Source organism: Haplochromis burtoni, unplaced genomic scaffold, assembly GCF_018398535.1.
Source record: "Haplochromis burtoni strain Fernald_Lab_line unplaced genomic scaffold, NCSU_Asbu1 Contig_291, whole genome shotgun sequence".
NCBI lineage: Eukaryota > Metazoa > Chordata > Actinopteri > Cichliformes > Cichlidae > Haplochromis > Haplochromis burtoni.
The window spans coordinates 204,208-223,554 of record NW_024582652.1 but is presented as its reverse complement, the minus strand read 5'-3'; the positions used below and the strand labels follow the sequence as shown (position 1 = coordinate 223,554).

Sequence of the window (19,347 nt, the reverse complement as noted above, 5' to 3'; positions counted from 1 at the left end):
GCCAGCTGATACAGGAGGAGGCAAGGCAGCAAGGACAGGAAAGCGGAAAGGAAGGAAAGCGAAGGAAGGAAGCAAAGAAAAGGAAAGTGGAAAGGAAGCAAGAAAAGGAAGCAAAGAAAAGGAAAGCAAGAAAAGGAAGCAAAGAAAAGGAAAGCAGAAAGGAAGCAAAGAAAAGGAAGCAAAGAAAAGGAAAGAAAGGAAGCAAAAAAAGGAAGCAAAGAAAAGGAAGCAAAGAAAAGGAAAGCAAGAAGCAAGAAAAAGAAGCAAAGAAAAGGAAGCAAAGAAAAGGAAGCAAAGAAAAGGAAAGTGGAAAGGAAGCAAAGAAAAGGAAAGCGGAAAGGAAGCAAAGAAAAGGAAGCAAAGAAAAGGAATATGTCTGTGAAGGTTCTCAGTCATCCAGGTCATCGTAGTCAAAGGAGCTTGCAAAGAAAAGCGTCTGGACTTCTTTAAGTTGCTTGAAGACGTTTCACCTCTCATCCGAGAAGCTTCTTCAGTTCTAAGGTCAAATGGTGGAGAGTCCCAGATATAAACCTAGTGGGAGTTTCCCCCCACAGAGGGACAAAAGGACCCCCTGATGATCCTCTAATCACCTGAGCCAAGGTGTGAAATTGGGTGCGGGCCCCAATCAGCCAGAGTTTCGGGTGGGTTCATTGTGAAACCTGGCCTCACCTTGTCATGCGAATTCCTGAGGTCAGATGGCCCAGGATGTGAGTGGGCGTTAAGGCGTCTGGGAAGGGATCTCAAAACTGGATTATAGATGGCAGAGAGTTGGTGTCGTAAACCCCCGCCTCTGTTCAAAGATGGTCGCTCACAGTGGACATAGATGGCTTCTTTCACTCCTCTTTCAAACCATCTGTCCTCTCTGTCCAAAATGTGAACATTGGCATCCTCGAAAGAGTGTCCTTTATCCTTAAGATGCAGATGGACTGCTGAGTCTTGTCCTGTGGAGGTGGCTCTTCTGTGTTGTGCCATGCGCTTGTGAAGTGGCTGTTTGGTCTCTCCGATGTAGAGGTCTGGGCATTCCTCGCTGCACTGTACAGCATACACCACGTTGTTAAGTTTGTGTTTTGGCGTTTTGTCTTTCGGGTGAACCAGTTTCTGTCTGAGTGTGTTGCTGGGTCTGAAATACACCGGGATGTCATGCTTGGAGAAAACTCTCCTGAGTTTCTCTGATACACCGGCTACATAGGGGATGACAATGTTGTTGCGTCTGTCCTTCTTATCCTCCCTCGCTGGTGTCTGGTCTTCTTTTCTGTGCCTCTTTGCTGACTTTAAAAACGCCCATTTAGGATAGCCGCACGTTTTGAGTGCTTCCTTTACATGTGTATGTTCCTTCTTTTTTCCTTCAGGTTGAGAGGGAACATGTTCTGCCCGGTGGTGTAGGGTCCTAATTACTCCAAGTTTGTGTTCCAGAGGGTGATGGGACACAAATGGAGTATGACCTTAGAACTGAAGAAGCTTCTCGGATGAGAGGTGAAACGTCTTCAAGCAACTTAAAGAAGTCCAGACGCTTTTCTTTGCAAGCTCCTTTGACCAAAGAAAAGGAAGCAAAGAAAAGGAAAGCGGAAAGGAAGCAAAGAAAAAGGAAGCAAAGAAAAGGAAGCAAAGAAAAGGAAAGTGGAAAGGAAGCAAAGAAAAGGAAGAGAAAGGAAGCAAAGAAAAGGAAGCAAAGAAAAGGAAGCAAAGAAAAGGAAGCAAAGAAAAGGAAAGCAGAAAGGAAGCAAAGAAAAGGAAGCAAAGAAAAGGAAAGCGGAAAGGAAGCAAAGAAAAGAAAGCAAAGAAAAGGAAGCAAAGAAAAGGAAGCAAAGAAAAGGAAAGCAGAAAGGAAGCAAAGAAAAGGAAGCAAAGAAAAGAAGGAAGCAGAGAAAAGGAAGCAAAGAAAAGGAAAGAAGGAAGAAAGGAAGCAAAGAAAGGAAAGAAAAGGAAGCAAAGAAAAGGAAGCAAAGAAAAGGAAGGAAAGGAAGCAGAAAAGGAAGCAAAGAAAAGGAAGCAAAGAAAAGGAAGCAAAGAAAAGGAAAGCAGAAAGGAAGCAAAGAAAAGGAAGCAAAGAAAAGGAAGCAAAGAGCAAAGAAAGGAAAGCAGAAAGGAAGCAAAGAAAAGGAAGCAAAGAAAAGGAAGCAAAGAAAAGGAAAGTGGAAAGGAAGCAAAAAAAGGAAGCAAAGAAAAGGAAGCAAAGAAAAGGAAAGCAGAAAGGAAGCAAAGAAAAGGAAGCAAAGAAAAGGAAGCAAGGAAAGGGAAAGCAGAAAGGAAGCAAAGAAAAGGAAGAAAAGAAAAGGAAGCAAAGAAAAGGAAGAAAAGAAAACTAATGGACGATTCAGGCTCCGGTTACCTTGGCAACCAGAGTCTGACTAGTCCATTAGCGACCAACTACGAGCTACAAAGCGATGCCTGACTCTTCCATTTCTTTAGGGCAGAGGTGGATGAGGAGGGCTGGATTTGTTTATTTGGCTCCACCTTCAGCTTCCTGTTGCTGTGTTTCCTTTCAGGAGCATCTGGGAGGAAAAGCTTCGCTCACTTTTACTTCGAGTACTGATGCTCGACTGTTGGGTTTTTCTCTGTACCTATGAAGCGCCTTGAGGCGACTTTTGTTGTGATTTGGCGCTATATAAAGAAAATTGAATTGAATGCTGCACTGATGCTGCGCTGCAGCTGCCAACCAATTCCCAAATCCCTCCAATCTGATTCTCTCTGAGTCAAGTCATTTTCCTCCACATCCATAGTCTCCGCCCACTGGCGACCTGCAGCACGCTAACATCATTACATCAATGCACTCTGATGTTAGCGAGCAGCTCCACTAAAGCAGTTACAGCCGTACACCTGGGGTATGACCCCATTTACAATCCCATCAACACCGGCATGGAAGAAGATTGGCCTTCTGGGTAATGTAGTTCAGATTCAGAGACTTGAAGGATGGCGAGGTCTTCTGAGCTCGACGGAGCGATGGATGTGAGGGAGGATGGACAGAGAGGAGTTTTAAAGAGGAAAACCAGCACAGAAACACACCTGCTGGTGAAGTGTGTGTGTTTGCAGTGTGAAAGGCAGCAGAAGGAGTCGTGAAATAACAGGATCAATCGTCATTTTCAGTCGACAGCTTTCCCATTAACTTCTGTTCTAACCGTTTTAAAGCATTCCCACTCTTTGAATGGAGGAAACACACTGATGTAGCAGAAATATGATGTTTGTCAGCATCAGTGGAAACTTTTCATCATCCTGCTGAAAATTCAGCCAAAATCCAACCACAGCAGAGCAGGCTGGTATAGGGCTTTGGAGCGTGATGTCACGGGGGTGGGCGTGGAAAGGATTTTGGCCTGATCCGCCATTTTCGGGGTCAAAACAAAGCGCAAGTGAAAAAGGAGCGAAGGCACACACAACAGCCACAGTTCGTATTTGCTGTGTGTTCGGCTGCAATGTTCGATCGCACGACCGGCAAGAGAATAAGGTTGAAAAGGGTTTGTCTTTTCATTCTTTCCCAACCTGGAAGCAACATGAGCAGCTCGTGTATCGATGTTACCAAACGAAGGCGTCTAGTCTGGATAGCAGCTGTGAGACGAGCTCCAGTTCTCTTCCATCTCCAAATATCTGTTGGTGCTCCTGACATTTTCATTCCGGTAAGTTCTAAATATGTTCATATCTTTATAGTCTATTAGTTTTATTTTCGATGCGCTCTGAGCTCATAGCAAATTAGAACAAACATCCTACTGAGTGATTTTGCAGAACTATGTTCTATTTATAGAGTTGCTAATTATTTGGCATTATTGCAGCAAACCAGCCAATGAAATGGATGAAACATCATGACTGGGTTCCAGCGCTACACAAGGGACCAGCTTCAAACATTCCACCATGCCAATCAGATTACTTCTTCCATGTGAGGGTGAAGAGGTGACCCTTCTGGATAAGATGGTGAAGGTTTGCTGCGTTTGGTGAACAGTGTGATAATAAAACCAGGGAAAATGAAACCTGCTCCTGTTAAATATTCTTTAGTCTTTTGCTGTTTAAATAGCTTTTTTTTTTCTCCAAAAGACACAGTAAATAAAGTAATGTTAGTAGTGGGTGATATCATGTAAACACTGTCATGATTTTGTGTGAACATTTTGTCATTTGTAAACTATAAATGACATCATCATTGTAACGGATGTGATGTTCTATGAAGTGGTTTTAATTTTAAAAAAAAGAGGCAAAAATTTGTTTGTTTCTTTATTCAACTTTTGAACAGCGGGACTCAGTCAGTACATCTTCAGTAAATGCAAATTATTTACACGGCAGTGCACTACAGGCATACATCTAGACCCCTAGATAAAACATGATGGCATTATAGCAGTGACGACTCCTCCACAGTAGCAGGTGGGGTTTTTCTGTTTTGAGGACGGCTCCTTTTCCCTGTCACTACGGATGGTCTGTGTATGTTTTGATTGAGAGCCTTTTTTTGGGCAGCTGAAGAGGAGAAGTCTATCTTATGGCCAACCTCTGGCTGTATCTTGGTCATATTACCCAGCAAAACCCAGTATGCAGGTTCATCTGTAACAGTCCTTGTGCCACAGATCAACACTGTTGCTTCTACATTAAACAGAAGAGCAGCGACGTGGGTGCAGGTCTCTGCGACTCCGGCCTTACAGCTGCAGCGGGCGGCTTCAACCTTCCCTGTGATGCTCACAGTGACCCATGGCTGCAATGCTGGTTCATTCAGTCTTTGAGAGTGCAGGACCTGAAACACACACAGACAAAGTTCATTTAAAGACCAGAACTATGAGCCAAGGCCGACACAAATGTGTTTTATCTACTTTATCATAAATGTAAAAAGTGTTTAGAAAGTTAGCACAGACATGTCATTTTTCATTTCTTTATGTGTCCATCTATAGAACGCTGCAGGTTATAGTCTAAATCTGCCTGTTCTGTCAGAAACCTGCCTGCAGAAAATGAACCTAAAGTATGTAATGCAAGGATGTCATCACTTTAGAGATGGAGAAAGCATAAAGTGACAATTATGAATCACTTAATATGATAAGGAGATTCTGCAGGTCATTAATGTATAAAACTACAATAAAATGTATTTTTAGTGACACAAGATACAAATATGGAAGCAAGATGTGTAATTAGGATTATTTATAATAAATATGAATAAAACATTGCAATTTCTTTAACCATAAAGAATAACTAAATCCTTCAGGACAATGTCTCATCAATGCACTGAACTCACTATGTTATCCCTCTAACAGCCTCCACATGTTCTCACTGTAATTTCCCCTCATGAATGAATTTATGCTGCACTAATCTGAATGTTTGCAGGGAAATCAAACGCATTTCACTCGCAGTACTCGAGCTGACTTACCTTTGTTTGAATGACGACTTGTACACACTGACTCCACAGACAAGGTACAAAAATATGTCAGGCTACGTCAGTAGCGGTTGGTCTTCAGGGTTTCTACTCCACGGCCGTATTTCATACGGGTCCACATTTCCACTGCAGCTATTTTCTGCAAGTACCGCTGCTTCGCCTCTGGACGCAATCGGTTTCTATACAGTCCGTTCTCTTCTGAGCTGCTTTTAAACATCTTTCTTGTAGTCGTCGTTCCAACACTGTGTTTGTTTTGATTCGTAGACCCCGAAAATGGCGCCGCGCTCCCACAATGCATTGCGGCGTGACGTCAACTCCAAAGCCCTATAAATGACTGAAAGAGGAAACGCCCACATCTGGATCAACTTCTCCATCAGACATCAAACTGTTTCATTTCTACGATATTTCCTGCCTTTAACTTCCCTCAGTTTGATTCTTTAGCTGGAAATGATGACAACACCACCATATGACCATGCCGTGCACCTCAGTTACATCCTCCACCCACCCACTCACCACGGACGGTTATAAAACACTTCAGAGCCCACAGCCTGCTCAAGATATTACAGTGACCACTTCAAATCATCCTGCTGTCAGCTGACAGGAAAACTCAGCCTCTACATAATCCAGAGCATCCTGGACGAGCCCCCAATTTATGCGAAGACTCAACTCATGAGTTCAAGGACTGAATGTTTTTAGAAAGACGAGTTTGGTTTCATGACGTCAAGAAGTAGGGAAAGAGAAGGAAAAGAGAACCAGAATTAAAGAAAGCAGAGAATAGAAGTAGAACTTTAACGTTAGAAATTAAATAGAAACCAAAAAGAAAAGGAAAAGCAACAGAGACAGGAAAGGCAAACAAAGAAAAGGAAAAGTGATGCTAATGAGAAGAAATAGGAAAAAAGAAACAGCTGGGACAGCATTATGAGCAGCGCGATTCCCTCTAAAGCCAAAACGAACATGCCAGTGTTTCCCATCAGGTGTGTCAAATTTGCAATAATTCCCCCCAAAGAGGTGGCAGTGTCAGGTATCGTGGTAGCTACGCCCACCTTTAATATCTGTACCTGTTATGTTTGACCTCACACACTGTGACCCTGGTGGTGCTCACAGCCGGCATAGATACAAGCTTTGACCACCTCCTGAGAGCAGATCCAGAGCCGCTGCTTCACACGTCCATGAACGAGCTGCACGCGCGCTAATTCTAATGCGAAGCCACGGAAACAGCCGTTAGCAGTTAATCACCTTGGCTGCAGCTCTCTGATGTCCAAGTTTTTACCCGCTCAGGTTTTACTGTTTTATTATTCAAATTAAGCACTAATGAATTCAGAGGCGGGCAGTAAAACATAATGCACTGCTGGGCCGCTTTTTGTTTTATCACTTTATTTCTGATTACAGCTGAAGCTTATCTGAGTTCACAGCAGAGTCACCTGTCAGGAGGCTTCAGCGGCCCGTCCACCCTGCTCTCTGAAACACCTGCACCAGTTTAGCCGCATCAAAGGCTAAAGGTATCTGTGGTGCTGAGGGGTCTGAAGAGATCTAACAGCAATAAGGCAGGAGCTGGACGGCCTAACGAGCTTCATAATGAATTTCAGTTTATTGTATGGTGTCGGCACTCTCACAGTGCTGCTTGGGCTGCAGAGGGAAAACCACTCCAGAGTGCCTCCTGCTCAGCTGGAGACACAGAAGAGCTGCAGGACACAGCCTGGTGGAGACCAAAACCAGAATTTACACTGCAGGGACGCATCAGTAACGCCACAAAACACATGCTGATTGGTTGTTTGTGTAAAGCGCTGATCCACTGCTCCACACGGCTCTTAAAGAGAGCTCACAGGATGAAGCATCTGCAGTGTTCAAAACAAGCAGCAGACTGTGCTGTATGTGCCGCAGATACACAAACAGTGTTCAGTGTGCAACACAACAGACCAGGCCACAAACCACCACAGTCTCTCCCAGTAACCTATGACTGCAGCCCGTGGTGCTGGCTGATTACCACATGTGGCTGAATGCAGTCCAACAGAAAAGCTGCAAAGTTAGAAGAAACCGTCCTCATGCCTTCATGGGTTTTATTTCCTCCAGTTCTCCACATCAGCAGCATTCAGGCCGGATTTAAAAGTCTGTCCAACCCACACGCAGTCCTCAGATATTAGTTTTTAGGGTTGTTAAATCCTGCAGGACCTCAGTGAGCATGAACCAAACAGAAATCATGGACAGGAAAAGACTGAAGATGAGCTCTAGCACCAAATCCCACAGTGCCAGTTCACAGTTTCATCTCTGTATGAAGCCTGCCTTCAGTTAGTGACATTATCATTTGGTAAAAGCACCAAATCTCCACCATAATAACTCCAGCTAACTGGTTTAAATGCCCGACTTTTTTTCTCCTCACCAAGGGACGCAAGCTCAGCCTCCTGCGCTCCTGTGAGAGTGTAATACCACGTTTTACCATCTAGGTTCAGAGGGGCGCTGTTTCACTTGTTCTACAGTCAAATACTGTGCAGAGCAGGCGTGTCCAAAGTCTGGCCTGGGGGCCAATCATGGCCCTAAGTCAGATTTTATATGGCCCTTTGTGTCTACCTTAAAAAGCTTCACTTATGGCCTCCACCACAAACAGAATCAACAAAGTGTCACTTCTCTGTCACCTCCTGCTGCCAGCACCGTGAGATGCAACCAGTGAGTAGAGTTTTACACACTCACACAACAGTAAGTCTGGTTTAAATGAACCTGAGATTCTGATATTCAGCAGCTTCACTGAAGCTTGAGCTCTGTGTTATTTTACTCTCAACATTTTTTTAACAAAATTACAAAATGACAACTAAAGTCTGAAAACAATTGGGATTTTCAGGAGAAAACGTCACCACGGACACAACAGGAGTCCCGCCCTCGCCCTCCACATGGCGCTGCAGAGGCGTGTCACCCAGGACGGCCCCACAACATCAGCACCACAGGCTGAATTTCGTCCAGTGAAGATGGATGTCTCAGTGATGGAAGACCCTGCATCCACAGACTGACGACGGCGAGTCATCAGCATAAAGGAGACTCCCAAAGATCTCCTTCCACCACCCGACTGTGTTCCTGTTAGAAGCTTCCTAAATCCAACCAAACTGCAGCTGAAAGAATTCAAATCTAATCAATCAAGTCAACTAAAAATAACCAATGATGAGTGGCTTTCTGCATCTCTCAGGACTCAAACCCCACCCTCCCAGGTGAAAGTCTGATCCACTCGTCCAACACTACCTGCTGCCTCACCTGACAGACTGAAGTGTTTCTGCCAGAATCCCTGAGATCAAACTTCTCCCTCTTTTTACACAAGTTGCAAAGTTATTACATCACAGCGACGTGATTGGCCAGCGGCAGTGATGGTGCTGTAGTTTGTAGGAAAGACAAAAACACCTGGATATCACCTCAGATTCCTCAGACCTCGGATCAGGAACAAAACCTGCCGCTACATCGCATCCTGCATTAATGGACTATGGTTTGCTCCGTTTAGGAAACCTGTTTTCATTTCCCAAACGTATTCTCTGGGAGCAAACAGCGGCCCAACAAACAGAGTCAGCCGCTCTGAGACCCAGAGGCGATGTCTCCCCGGCTGAAATCTACGATGGATGGTAATTACCGGCGAAGGCAGCGAGCTGGATGTGGATGGCCCCCGTGTTATTAATGAAAGCTAATGAAGGCTGCGGCTCTGATCTCCTCTCCTCCCTCCATCGCTGAAGGATGGAGGGAAGCAGCCAGCTGGGTTCATTTAGACTCACACAGACGGACCTCATGCCTTCATATTTCTCTGAATGTGTGAGTGAAAAAACACTCAGTGCTGGGTTTCACCCAACTCAAGAGCGCCGTCACAGCGGCAGAGACGTGCCCGGGTTTGAATTCAGCTGGTACTGAACATTTACTCCACAAACCTGCCAAATATGCTCCGTCCCCTACTTAAACACCACAACTTTGATAAACACTGACATTAAAATGAAAGCAAAGAAGCCTCACGAGCCTTTTCAATTAGAGTTGCAGTATCATGTCGACCCACATGTTTGCCTTACGGATCAAAGGTTTCCAATATTCTCTCCATTAAACTCTTTATTACTCTTTCTGCTGTGTACATACAAAGAGACGCCTGCATCTTCTGTGCCTTAAGAGTGAAGCTAACACTGAAGTGCAGTCTTTCTAATGACCAGCAGAGGGCGGCTCCTCTGGTTCAAGACCATCTGTTAGTACAGCAGCCATGCTATTGGTCAGACAACCGACCAATAACAGCGCAAACACACTCCAGCGGTCCACTTCAGTTAGCTGAGGTGAAGCCTAGCAGACAGCTAGCAGCTACAGCCACCTGTCAGTCAAAGAGGCCACGCCCCTAATAATGCAAACCTTTTGCAGTCTGCCTCAAGTGGACATTAGAGGAACTGTTTGTTTTTTCACTAATAAACTGGCTGAAATGTTTTCAGGAGTAAAAAAAGGAAACTTATTGTTAGTTTGTACATTTTAAGCTTCGATGCTAACATCTGTGCTCTCATCATTAACCACAGCAGGCTAACAGAGCGTCAGCTCGAACTAAACCCACGCCTAATCCCGCTGTCGTGGATCGGTCTCCTGTGTGTCCCGACCGTGTGAGGAACTTATCATCATGAATAAAGTGTGAATCATCGCCGCAGATGTTCCCTTCAGTCCACTTCCTGCAGCCCTTTGATTTGGACTTTCTCCAGCTTCTCGCCGACACTTCAAAGCATCACCTCGTTCTGACGCTTACTTCCAGTTTTTCTGCCAATTAAAGCAGAGATCGGGTTTGTTTACATCGGCCGCGCTCGCTTCAATCCCCTCAGCCCGAGTGTGACATTAAACACAGCAAATACAGCCAAATCCCAGGAAAGCCGGCGCCGTAAATGTGTCTGCGTGCAGCGCGACGGAGGTCAGAGCCATAAAATATTCATTCAGAAATAAATGCAAAGGCCCGATGTTGTTGCACTTAATGCCTGGAATGACATTCAGGAAATTTGGAAAGTAGTTTCTCTATCACATTCAGTCGTTTTAAATTGTGAGCCGCTCATGTTTTATTCAGCACTTTGGCTAAATGTCAGCTCACATCATTAGTTAAGCCGCTGATGTGTTTGGGTGCAGTCTGGGTTTTTCTCTTATTTTCTTTTTATTGTCGATAAAAACGAAGAGAAAACACTCGCAGTGGATGCAGGACGCACACACACACACACACACACACACACACACACACACACCTGTCCAGCTGCTTCAGGCTGCAGGTGCAGAGGAGGAGGCCTGAGGAGTGGAGGTGATGGATGGATGGAGGGGTGGGTGGGTGGATTGGAAGTGATCAGTTTCGGGTCACGGGCTGATGTGTCCGAGACGGATTCTTCCGCCGCTCTGAACGCGGGAGGAAGCGATCGATGGGAGGAACGTCGGGGGCCTTGATCCGCCAGGCAGAAAGCAGCCGGAGAGTGAAAACTCAATCTGCAGCTCACAGCGTGATTCAAGGTGAGAGCGAAGCGGCCGACAGTTCAAACAAACTCATACGGACTCAGCGAGGAGTTCCTCCGCTCTCAGCAGCACCACGCAGACAGCTTTGTTAGGCCTGAGACGAGGCGAGGATTGCACGCCTGCCTGATCACCAAACGAACTTCTCCCAAAGTCTGCAGAAAGTTTGCACACCTTTCAAATTCATGCTTTTTGCATTTATATTTGCACCCATCAGTGCTCCGGAGTTTCTTTTTGCTCAGGATTATTGCTTCATGCTTATTGAAGATGGGAATGAACGCATGTAATGTGTGGGCGCCACGCTGCTGCTCGGTGCGTGGTGTGGAGACCCAGGCCGAGTTTCTGGTTTCAGATATCAAAGCCTTGGTCCTGGAAACACTCAGCACGAGGACAACATTCAGCAGAAACAACCAGGCCTGCGGTCACAACACAGTTTCACTCCACCTGTCCTGACCGCTGACCTCCGACCTCAGTAGGGAAGACCGACGTCCAAGCATTCATTATTGAGCTCCTCCTGAGCCGTCCATCAGTCGGCGCCACGGCGAGGACCTTCACTCTCCTCCTCCATCGCCTCAGAGATTCAACAGTCTGTGTTTCAGACCAGCTGAAAGCAGCTAATTTATCAGGCAAATCATGGAAAGTCGGGATTTTCAAGGCAAATCCAAAACTTTCTTTCACTGCCTGTTTGGAGGAGACGCTGCTTCTGGGTCTGAACGTCTGAGCTCGAATCAGAACAAAGATTCATGAACGTTTCAGAAGCAGCAGGAGGGCGAAGAGCTGCTCCAGGTCGACGCGTCACGTTCTGCCCAAAACACCACAACGTGCAGTCAGGGGCCAATCAGCTCGCTCCAAAAGACCACCGTACAGGACGCGCACACACAGACACCCACGTGTGCACACCGCGGACTAAAAATACAGAGATGGCAACCAACGATATCGTCAGCTGTTTCTTTTTGTAACAAACACACAAACTAACACATCAGCATGAACACACACACACACACACACACACAGCAGTGTCATTGACCTTTACACTCAAAGACAGCAGGGCATCAACAAACAGGATGAGTCTGTGACCTTTCACACATCCACTGCTAAAGATCATACTGTACACACGCACACACACACACACACACACACACACACACAGACTCACACACACCACCACACACGCACACACAACTCACACACACGCACGCACACCACGCACGCACGCACACAGCACACACGCACGCACACACCACACACACACAGCACCACACACGCGCACGCACCACACACGCACGCACACACACACGCACACACACGACACGCACACACGCACGACACACGCCACGCACACACGCACACACAGAGCACACACACAGACACACACAACAGCACGCAGACACACGCACGCAGACACAACGCACACACACACCAGACACACACACACACACACACACACACACACACACACACAGCACACACACACAGACTCACACACGACAGCACGACACACACACACACACACACACACACAACACACACACGCACGCACGCACACACGCACGCACACACGCACGCACACACGCACGCACACACACAGACTCACACACACACGTCCATCTTTGTGAGCGCGCTCAGTGATGTGAGTCAGGCAGTGAGGGTGGGAGTCGTGGCGTTGACGGTTACATCAGATCTGATGGACAGCTGAAGTTTTCCTTCTTGACCATAAACGACGACTACGTCACGTTTGCACCACCCTCAGCTCCGCTCACACAGCCTGACTCTGCAGCAGCTAGTCTGCATTAAGGGCTGAGGTGGTCTGCGAGCAGCGCGCCATGACGACCTGCCGTGTCTGTCGTTTGTAAATGACGTCACCTCTGACGATACCGTCCCCGTGAACGTCTCTGCGTCCGCTGTCCTGCAGGAGACGTTTGAAGGCTGCGTCGGCAGCTGCCAGCGAACATTTGGAGGTTTAAATCACTGAAGCTGTGCTTTGACTACACGACGAGCTCACAGCATCTGCAGAATATTTAAAAACAGTCACATTTATCCTCTCTGTTCACTTCCTGCCGTCTCTAATCAGGCAGAGACACTGTGAGGGCTAAACCAGTCTGAACTCAGCAAACCGAGCAGCAGAGAAGACAGCGAACGCCTCATCACCGTCCACAGACTTCACCTGTGAGGAACTCCGTCTGACGGCTTTGTTAGGGAAGCCTGAGAGAGGCTCAGCTGATATCAGTGAGCTGTAACACCGACTGCTGGTGTTAATGATCACGGCTCCTTTAGCAGCACACTCAAATTCATCAGAGTCACACAGGACAGGAGGCCGAGCTGAAGACGCTCACATGTTCACTGGGAGATGGAATGAGTCCATCAGAGGGACGGATGTTTGGACATGTGCAGAGGAGGGAGGGTCATGGATGTAGTGAAGGAGAACAGCTGGAAGAAGGAGGCTAAACATCCTCCTGCTAAGAGGTGATGTCGGCGTTCCTGACGGAGAAGCAGATGAAGCCAAAGAAACAAAGGAGCTCAGAGCCGGTCTGAGGCGGTGCTGGGACGCCATATTTAAATATTCAAACACCTCGTGGATATTTTTAATCCTTCGTGACCATTTCTTGTCTTAAAAACTATCATTTTTTCAGTTTCCTGTGAACTCGGACTTCACAGTTTAAGCAATAAAGTAAAAATTCAGAACATCGTCTCCAACATTGTCCAGAAACTGTCCCGACACGCACAGGACGAATTACAAACCACTTTCAATAAAACTGTGTGTAAACTTTAACACTCAGCCTCGTCTCAGCGCGTCAGACGATCGGGAGAAGAAGAACCAACAGGAAATCCACCAGACAAAGAAGAAAAGATCCAAAATACAAACGTAGGTCGTTCTGCAGGAAGTGACATCACGCCTCTCATGAACGTTAGCTCCTGTTTATGCAAAGATAATGATCAAGTTTCTGAAAACTACAAGTACAGCTGAGGCTTCCCTGTGATCTAGTAGTTTATCACATGCAGCTGTCTGCTGTGACGTTTGAGTGTCAACGTGACGCGCTGGGACGACTTCAAGCCTACGACAGATAAAGAAACACACGTGACCACATCACACGTGACACGAGTGACAACAGGTCGGCTATTTCACACTTCCTGTCACAGTCAGGCTGCAGGGGGCCGTCCTTAAACCAAGACCAATCAAACTGCAAAGCTCATCAAAGGTAACATCCTATCACAGAAAATACATTTACACCATTACAGGAGGGACTAACTCCACCCTTCAGCCAGCAGTGGACACATCCACCCAGACTGACAGCAAATGACACATGCAGACATGTTGACTGTTAAATATCGATGAAGTTACAACCCCGAGTAAAAATGTGGCTGTGATTGGTGACCATGCTGCGGTCAGCAAGCATTTAAAGAGAAGTTCGACGTGTGTGAAGAATGATAGAAACTCTGAGATGACAATGACCCTAAAACCACAGCAACCGAGGGCAGCTCCTGCACAAAGATGAGGCTCTCTGTAGACCAGCAGAGGTTTAAGGGCTGTCATAATGTCAGGAGACTTCCAGTGCAGTGCGAGCTCTAAATACACATCCAGCACTCAGAATCAAAACTGCTTCTGAGGTTCGGATCAGCTCAAACATTCCTCAGATGGATCCAACTATTACACACAAATCCCAACTAACGACAACATCTCAGAAGCTCTTGATTCACAGCGATGAGTCAGAGCTGTGCTCCATCACTGCAGCAGAGCCTGTGGCCACAGCAGTGAGGGAGACACCTCCTTATTGCTTTGTTTGCAGATATTATTCTTCAGGACAGACATAACTAAATGATTCCCACTCCGGTGAGGTCACCTGTAGATATTGGAGAGTTTTTAAAATTAATAACTCCAACTGGACCCATCATGAACGTAGGCATCAAAATTCTCCAGAAATTAATTAATTTTTTAAGATCTCCTGTGAAACATCATGGAAACATTAAACCGACGGTCAAATTGACCTTCATCTCTGATTGGACGAATAAACATTATGAAATCGATGATCTTATCTAAATGTTTATGCTACTTCCAGACATTTCACCACCAGAACCAGCTTTGTTCTGTGATGAGAAACGAGCTGTTATTTGTATATTTGTGTATGGATGGGGCGTTTCCTATATTTGATCAATTATGTGAAAAACGTTTATTGAAATATTGACATGCATCCACATCCAGACGGATGATGAATATTCCAGAGCTGTCAAAAACAGAAACGTCTACTGGACACGTGGAAGGAGACGTCTACTTTCTTTATAATTTATTAATGTCTGCTGTAAATATTCAGCAGTGAACAAATTAAAAGCCAAAGACAAGAAGACACAGATGGACCAGGCTGGATGAATCTACCCAGTGGACTTCATGCAAACACAGAAACAGACTAAGCAGAAAGTGTATTTACTTGGTACATAATGAGACTTTTCAGACCACTCAAACCAGTTTTGTTTTTTCACTGCGTCCCTCTTTCTGCTCCGAGCAGCCACACAGGCTCTTTCCTCAGATGTCCCGAGGACATAAAGGTTTCCACCCTCCGTGTTCTGCTGAGCCCTAAATTCCCCGGGACAAACATCAGTGAGGATCTCAGCTTTTCTTCGACATCCAGCAGCTTCTGAAGGAATCCCATCAAAGGCTGCACTTTTAAACATTTTACTTTCCAAGACAGCTGACGACATCTGGCACGACGACCGAAACCCTCAGCAAACATCTACAGACGTACAGCCGAGAGCGTCATCGGCACCTCGGCTACAGCGTGTGGAAGCAGGAAGTCTGCATCCCAGGAGCAACCTTCCCATCACTACAGGTTTACACCACCAGGCCTGGCATTAGGACAACACACCGACAGCACCACCTGCGCACATGCCTGCCCTCAGGTACAGTCTGACTAACAGGCCTGTAGGCTGGACATGGAAAACATTTGTTTTTGTTTTAATGAAACATAATCTTGCCTTTCTGTCCACGGAGCAGGTTTAGCTGAAACTCTGAGTCAGTTACCATGGTAACAGACCAGGTGACTGACAGGAGTCACTCTTGGTTAATGACGTCAGAGTAGTCAAAGGTCAGAGGAAGAAGTTAGCACCACAGAGCAGCGTGTCAGCTACAGGTGTGTGACGTCAGACCTGATGGAGGGTTTAGATAACCCCACAGGAAGGTCACACGCCACGTGCACGCCCCTGTTTGTGCCGCCCCCACCCACACACACACACCCACACACACACCCACACACACACACACACACACTCACACACACACACACACACACACACACACACACACACACACACAGAGAGTCCCCAGCTGTCAGGTGAGCAGCTGCCATGCTGACCCGTAAAAAGCCCTCTGAGCGTGGAAGTTCCGCGCTGCGTGGGCCGGTATGCTGCTGTCCCATAGTGGGGCTCGTGGACCAGCTTGTGGTCCATTCATGAACGTGGATTTAAAGGCTCACGTGCGTTATGAGAGGTTAGAGGAGCACCGCGAACTCACCTCCTGTCACTCCAGCGCCGGATGCTGTGAAGGCGTCGGGAGCGCGCCTGCGTGATCACTGCGAGTTCAGGTCAGAGTAAATTAAACTTCCTGTGAGCGCGAGGCTCTTTGTGACACTCACAGCTTAGAGTGTCACGTGGGGTCACACCGATAAAGCGGAAGCGGAAAACAATCCGCCGGCGTCTCGTATTTCTGCGCAGGCGCTCCTCAGTCAGCCTCGTGCCCGGGTCCTTCAGCTCAGAGCGTCGCGGAAGGATCTGCGCAGTCGCAGACAGCATGGCGGCGGCTGCACGATCGCAGGTGATGTCTCTGTACAGGACGATGCTCCGAGAGAGCGCGAAGTTCCCGTCATACAACTACAGGTGAGACGATTCCGCGTGCGCGCCCCCGCTGGGAGACGCTCGCGCCTGTGTTTACGTTTGGTGTGCTGACGGGTTAGGGGTCACGTGACTGCGGGGCTCAGGCTGCAGGTTCGGGGCGTGAGTACGCAGGCGCTCAGGTGTTTCATCCTCAGGGGGTGAGCGTGTGAACCTAACGGTCGTTTAATACCTGTACGTGTTGCACTGTGAGTGCCTGGTGGAGGTGATGGAGGCGGAGGTGATGGAGGCAGGTACACGCAGGTGTGTCTTGTTGCAAAGTTGAACTTAATGGTTCAGGTGACCAGGAGACCTGATGTAGACACGTCAGAGATGCTGACACTGAGCCACATCCCTCCTCATCCTCCTCCTTCACCAGGAGAACTTTGAAAGCTTTGGTAAAGAAGTTTGTCTCGGAGCGTCTGGACCGGCTCTGGTCTCGCTGGTGACAGGATTAGTTCTGATATCTGGAACCAACTGCGTCCTGAAGATGATGCGACAGGAGGTCACGTGACAGAGAGGCAGGGCGGTGATGTCACTGAGGCTGGGATTTCACAGGAAGTGACTAAATTGCCTCAAAGTAAACTTTATTGTCATCTCTCTATATACAGTACAGACGACAAGGCTACATCTGAAGTTTGTCACACTTCCTCCTGCTGCACTGTAGCTCCGCCTCCATTCAGTTTCACTGCAGGCAGAAGTAACGGGGACCTTGAACTCACCGTGAACTTTAGTTTTAAAAGTCAGGTTTTCTAACAGCTGCAGACAGTAGGTGATCCAAGGATCTTTTCCATCCTTAGCTCCTTTCATGAAGGACGCTCCCTCGTTTCCTCTGCTGTAGGAAGTCATGAAGGAAGCACCTTTGTTTGGAGCTGCTCATTAAGTAACAATCACTGTGAAGTAAAACTGAAAACTAATGAGAAACAAGTGTAATCAGACTCCACCGGAGGCTCCGCTAAGCTTCACTGCACCTCACATCGTTGCGTTTTTAGAGCCTTTTCTGCGATTCGTATAAAATTTGAAAATTTTGAAAAGCTGTGAAATTTTCTCTTATATTAAAAACTTTTCAGCATATATGTTAAAAGCAGTCTTTTGACCCACTTTCAGCCTGAACATGAAAACAAAACTTTAACAGTTTTTCATGTTCATCTTAAACTTGGCCTCAGAATTAAAAACGTGCTGGATGTGGTCGATGGACCCTTTTAAAAACGTGTAAGTCAGAAGTGATGGAGCAGAAGCTCCACGCTGGGTTTAGATGGAGCGATGAGTCTGCCGACCTCCACCTGATGGAGGATCAAAGCAGCAGAGAGCTTCCTTCCTCCTGCTGCGTTCACACCAAACAGGAAGTTCCTCCTCTGACAGTCGAGCAGGCGCAGTGAGCGGGTGGAGGAGGAGAACTATCAGGCTGGTCAGGCCTCGGTCGAGGTGACCTGTGAGGCTGAACAGGTGAAGGTGGAGTCCACACCCGGCTCCGCCTTCAGCAGAGACCCGTTCGTTCCTCCTCCCCGTGCTACATGATTAAATCGGGAGGAGTTGGAGTCTGACTCTGCCTTTCTGAGGTGAGTCTGGGACGCCGTCTGCAGCTGTGACAGCACTCGGCGCTCCGCACGGACATCAGAGAGTCGCCGCTCCCCGCCCGCCTCCGCGCGGAGCGCCGCTGTGTTGAATTATTGAACGGCCAGATGAGAGGTGGCCTCCTCCTGCTGCCTCTCCAAATAAAATATATTCATCCCGCCTGCCCAGAGGCAGACAGCTGGCTCGGGCCGCCGCCTCAGACGTGTGTGTGTCTGTGTGTGTGTGTGTGTGTGTGTGTGTGTGTGTGTCGAGTGTGTGTGTGTGTGTGTGTGTGTGTGTGTGTGTGTTTGAAGCCAGGTTTGGAGGAGAGCTCGTGAAATCAAACTTCGGTTAGTTCATTACCACATCAATAACGCTGGTGTCTTTCTGCGGGTGGAGTTCAGCTCCTTCAGCTGCAGTCCTGCTGAGAGGACGTGGTCCTCTGTGACTACATGTACCAGCATGCTCTGCTCCTGAAACCACGTTACTGTGACACCAGCTGCTACAGAAATGAAACTAAATCAGGAAGCTCGAGTTTGAAGAAATGCATGAAACAGGAGAGTCTGTCCTCCTGGGTTAGACGGGCCCTCAGGTGGGCACCCACCTGTGTGGGCACCCACCAGTGTGAGCACCCACCTGTGTGGGCACCCACCTGTGTGGGCACCCACCAGTGTGAGCACCCACCTGTGTGGGCGTGCAGCTGAAAGCCTGGTTTACCTGTGAGTGCATGAAACTGGGTTTTTTTATCTGGGAGGTTAAAGCCTTTGTGGGGCACCAAACCTTTTCATATGGAGGAAATAAACTCTTTAAAGGTCTCAGGCTGAAGCCAGACTCCACCCAGCTCCACCCAGACCCCGCCGTGTTTATTCTGCTGGTTTTAGTCAGTGTGTTTTTGGACAGTCCAAACCACGATGATGCATTACTGCCTACTCGTACTTTGCAAACACCCTGTTCAGCACAGCTGTCTTACCTTGGCGTACCTGTTGCTCACTGGTGTCACACCAATGATCTTCCTCACAGAGACACGCCCTCGGTGCTGGATGGTCAGGTCTCCTTACTGGGCAGGAAATGGGAAACCTGAATGTTCATTACATCATCAGCGATACCTGAGCTAACTTCCTGAGCTGGGACCGTAC

General features: G+C 47.4%; 2 protein-coding genes across 2 annotated transcripts in view; one reads left to right on the top strand and one right to left on the bottom strand.

Moving 5' to 3' along the window:
• Positions 1-16,439, bottom strand: part of fars2 (phenylalanyl-tRNA synthetase 2, mitochondrial) — a 128,508-nt gene extending 112,069 nt beyond the window's left edge. Inside the window, exon 1 of the mRNA XM_014339421.2 lies at positions 16,302-16,439. The gene's annotated coding sequence lies outside the window, so the exon portion shown is untranslated. The remainder of the gene's footprint in view (positions 1-16,301) is intronic.
• Positions 16,440-16,515: 76 nt separating this feature from the next.
• The window catches only part of LOC102309360 (LYR motif-containing protein 4B), a 38,444-nt gene continuing 35,612 nt past the window's right edge, over positions 16,516-19,347 (top strand). The window contains exon 1 of the mRNA XM_005940355.3: positions 16,516-16,663. Within this exon, the coding sequence (XP_005940417.1) occupies positions 16,578-16,663 (86 nt within the window). The 5' untranslated portion in view covers positions 16,516-16,577. The remainder of the gene's footprint in view (positions 16,664-19,347) is intronic.